We start from the raw sequence: 4,382 nt of genomic DNA, 5'->3' as shown, positions 1-4,382 counted from the left end.
CAAATCAGAAAAATGTTTCACAAATCCCAAACATGGTTTTGAATATCCAGCTTGAAGAGGTGAATAATCTAGTCCAAGTTTCAAGTGTCCAGGTGTAGTAGTTTTTAAACTAGAGACGATTAAAAATGCGGAATGTAGTGAAAAATTAGGTGGAATCGCCCTTTAGCTATTAGAAGCTAGAAATGGAAACCAACTTCAGCTTCGTTTGTGTAATTTGACACAGTGCAGTGTGGAAAAATGAACCGTACCAGTTGAAAATGTGACAAAATCAGTTTTGGACCCTAATCGAACCGAGTCTAGTGGACTTCCAGGTGTAAAAACAAAAAACCCAGTTGGAGCAGAACCTGGGTCAGTATGAACGTAGATAAACAGTCTGACCAGCTGCAGAGTGGTTGTTTCAGAGGAGGAGGAGGTTTCTGAACACAGGAGGAGGTTTCTGAACACAGCAGTTCTTTGTCCAGCGGACAAAGAACTGTTGTTCGGCATCCTCTGCGGGTCACAGCCGAACAGACCGACACCGAGCCGGACGCTCCGCTAACAACTGCTTCACTTCAGCTGCGACATGAAGCGCTGCTTCGGACTGGTTCTGCTGCTCTGGTCCGGGATGCTGCATGTGGGTGAGTGGAACCGAACCCGGCAGAACCTGATATTTAGAGAGAGAGAAGGAAATGCTTTAAGGGAGATATTCACAGTAGAATATCAGTTTTGGATCAACTACCTTTAATTTTGTGATTTTGTCTCTAAGAGAGAAGCTGTGAAGAGATTCTTCTTGCCACAAATTCACACATTTCTGACTTTGAGGTTGAGCACACTGCAAAAACACAAGTATTTTTGTTTAGTGGAGGTATCTTTACACACTTGAAATAAGACAAAACTAACATAATTAACTTTTCAGCAAGATATAGGAACTTGTTTTAAGTCAATAATTCTTTAATATGGATTTTAAAAAGTCATTATTTTGACTTCTTCACTCCTAGAAACTTTTAAGTAAAGGGAAAAGGTGTGTGTGAGCGAAGCAGCTTTCATACCTGGCTCAGGTAAACCGGTTCTGGAGGAATGGGATAAAAACCCAGCAAACCCAAAAGAGTTTGACTTAATTGAATGTAGTTGAGAGGTAATATTGTCCACGACTAGAGAAAAGTGTCATAATCTATAAGTGTTTGGACTTTTAGTTTCATCTGTTTATTCAGTTTTTTTTTGTTTTTTTTACAATTTCTGTGTTGCTTATTTTGGTTTTAGATTTTAGTTCTTTATTTGATCTCATTGAGTGTTTCTTTAGGTTTTAGTGTGTCATTTTTGTTTATGATTCTGTTTGGATTATTTTCTTTCTGTTTATTCACTTCCATTGTGCCGTCATTATTGCGAATTTAGCTTTAGCTTCTGTTAATGTCAGGGTTTCCCATCGCGTCATTGCTCTCTCTTTTCCAGCTGCCTCCACTCACCTCTGATTAGCTGAGTCATTTGAGGACAGTTTTATTCAAAAATATAAAAAAACACACCTGTCTCAGGTGTAATGTGCCAGAAAAAAGAGGGAATCTCTCAATATTATTCTGGATTTAGGCAGATATAAACAAATGTGTTAATACCAGCTGAAACAGGAAACATTTTATCTAATTTAACATCAGAGAAATGAAAAGCTCACAATTTAATTTTGCGATTGATTATTGTGTCAATAATGGATCTGAAACACAGCTCCCCTGAAATAAAACTTAAGATTTATAAGACGCTACGACTCGTAGCTGGAAGTTTATTCAGATTATATAAAAAATCTGAATCAACTTTAAAATTTTCTGTTCAGGGCTGGAATTACCTATCAGTTAATCTATTGATTATTCTGACGATTAATCGGATAATAAATTTGGCAGATTCTGCAGATTTTTCATTCAGCCGTTTAAGCCTTTTAATACAAGATTAAAAATACATTAGAAGACGCGAATAAACAAATAATTCACTTCATTGTTTAAATGAGAAAGTAAACATTTCAGTGCCTAAAGTGCAATAAAATCCCTCCTTTAGTGAACGGTTGATCATCTGCAGCTAAAACATATTTCCACATGACAGAAGCTGAGCTCTTTCTGCTGGACTAACTTCAGCTCAGTGTTTGTATGATCTGCTTTTGGATTAGTTGATTAATAATTGAATAGCAATTTGGTGCTGAACAGGAGATTTTTTATCTTTAATGCAAAATGTTTATAGTTTTTCCACAGCTTACTCTCAATTACTGCTCTGAGTATGTTGCTTTTCAAGAAATTGACTTTTTTTTGAGCCTGAATTTTAACTGATTAACGATTAATCAATTATTAGTTGATGATTATGTCAATAATCGATTCATTAATCTGAGTAATCGTTTCTGCTCTGCTAGTCAGTCTGATCATTCAGATTTTTTTCTAAAAATCACATCAGATCTATGAACAATGGGAACCATCACCTCCGATCTTCCTCCTGACTCTCTGCTCCTCTTCCTCAGGTTCTGGGCTTCGCTGCTACAAGTGTGCTGATTACACGGGGCGCTGCGAGAACGTGCAGGAGTGCACATTTGAAGACTCGTGCATCTCTCTGATCGATCAAGGTCAGTAGACTGTACTGACATGAACTTTCATATCACAGAGCCTTCATACCTCAGAGGGGATGTTGGGGTTTTGGAGACTTTTCTCAGAATCCTGTGGTCTGATTTAAAGGGGAACTTCCTTAAATGACCAACCTGGGCTCTTTGGCAGCTGTTTGTAACATTTAACCTTCTTAAAATCCTTTATCAGACGAATAAGATTCTACAATTCATTTTCTTCAAATAGCTTTTTGGATCATATTCACTCTCACTTCACACCAACTTAAATTTGAAAGTATTTTCAAATACAGTTTTTAAACCTACAATCTCATATTAAGACCAGAAAAGAAGCAACCAGAACAAAAAAATGAAGCTTAAATTTCATCCAAAAAAATCAAGACATTTTCTGGAAAAAAAAAAAAAAAAAAAAAAAAAAAAAAAAACAAAAAAAAAAAAAAAAATATTTTTAAAAAAAAAAAAAAAAAAAAAAAAAAAAAAAAAAAAAAAAACGGAAATTTTTGAGTTCCAAAAGCCAGAAATTTGCTAGAAAAAAATCTGAAATTTTAATCCTAATTCCAGAAATTTTCCAGATCCTGGTCCTGGTTCTGCTGTGAAAAGTTTAAAATTTGACAGACAAAACTCAGAAATTTTGAGATATTAGAAATTTTCTAGAAAAAATAGGAAATTTCTGACTTTGAAAAGTTGCCAGTCTTGACTTTTGAGATTCTGAAAATTTGCAAAAGTAAAACATTTGTGACTTTCAAAACTCAGATGTTTCTGAGTTTTTCCTAGAAAATTTCTGAAATTCATATTAAAACTTCAGATTTTTTTTCCTAGCAAGTTTTAAAGTTTTTTGGCAAAACGTTTACTCCTTTATCTACTGTGGCCCTATAAGCCATCATACAAACCTCCACCAGAATGTTCCCATCAGGATTTTATGACTTTTCTTTTCTTTTTTTCCTCTCGTTTAAGTTTAATATTCGGACTCTTTCCAGGCTCTCGGGTTCTCAGGTGTTCTGTGTTGCAGGTGGGAAGACGATCCGGCAGTGTATCCGGTACACAGAGTGTGATGTGTCCCGCCTCCCCCAGATGTTCCCGTCCATCTCCAGATTCACATACAGGTGCTGCAACAGTAACCTGTGTAACTCGGGCTCCACAGCCCCCGCGGCCGGCCCGGTCCTGGTTCTGCTGTGGTCCCTGTTGAGCTTTTGGTGGTTCTGGTTCTGAATCGCTGCAGCTGTTCTGGATGTAAACGTTAAGTTGAACTAATCTTTGGCTCGCTGGTTGTTTTCAGGCTCCTGTGGCTCCTCAGGTCTCTTCTGTAAATCTGATTTTACTCATTTAAAATGTGATTTTCTGTTGGTTTAGCAGGAAATAAAATGTTCTGGCTTTTAAATTCTGGTTCTGTTTTTTTGTTTGGATCTCAGGACCATGAAGTTGTTGCATCCTTGAATCTGGTTCAGGTCAAATTAGGTCAAGTCGGGTTTTTCTATGGTGCTGTAATTCCCCAAAAAATTTTTAAGCTGAAAAAAGAAAAATTGAAATGTGCAAAAAAATTGCAACTAAAAATAAAAAGATTTGAAACAAAGAAAAAAATAAATATGAAAAATAACTTGGAACTTTTTTTTTTTTTGCAAACAAAAACTTAAATGTGAAAAATAAATTGAAAATAAAAATATCCAAAACTGTGGGAAAATATAAACATGACAAATAGTTTTGAACTCTTTTAGTTTCAAATCTTTTTTTCAGGATTAAAATTGTTTTTCAGTTTCAAAAAAAAAAAAAAATAACAAAAAAACAAAACAAAACAAAACAAAAAAACCAACTACAAACATTT

General features: G+C 35.4%; 1 protein-coding gene across 1 annotated transcript; it reads left to right on the top strand.

The window, feature by feature from the left end:
* Positions 1–414: 414 nt before the first annotated feature.
* Positions 415–3,941, top strand: LOC106937350 (CD59 glycoprotein-like). Its single transcript, XM_015018795.1, has 3 exons — positions 415–617; positions 2,468–2,569; positions 3,573–3,941. Exons 1-3 carry the CDS (start codon positions 563–565, stop codon positions 3,770–3,772), a joined length of 357 nt encoding a protein of 118 aa, XP_014874281.1. The 5' UTR covers positions 415–562; the 3' UTR covers positions 3,773–3,941.
* Positions 3,942–4,382: the final 441 nt, after the last annotated feature.

The sequence above is a fragment of the Poecilia latipinna genome, unplaced genomic scaffold (assembly GCF_001443285.1).
Source record: "Poecilia latipinna isolate Pla-1442-1.1 unplaced genomic scaffold, P_latipinna-1.0 Scaffold2323, whole genome shotgun sequence".
NCBI classification, from domain to species: Eukaryota; Metazoa; Chordata; class Actinopteri; order Cyprinodontiformes; family Poeciliidae; genus Poecilia; species Poecilia latipinna.
The sequence above is the reverse complement of the archived record's forward strand: the minus strand, read 5'-3'. Positions and strand labels throughout refer to the sequence as shown.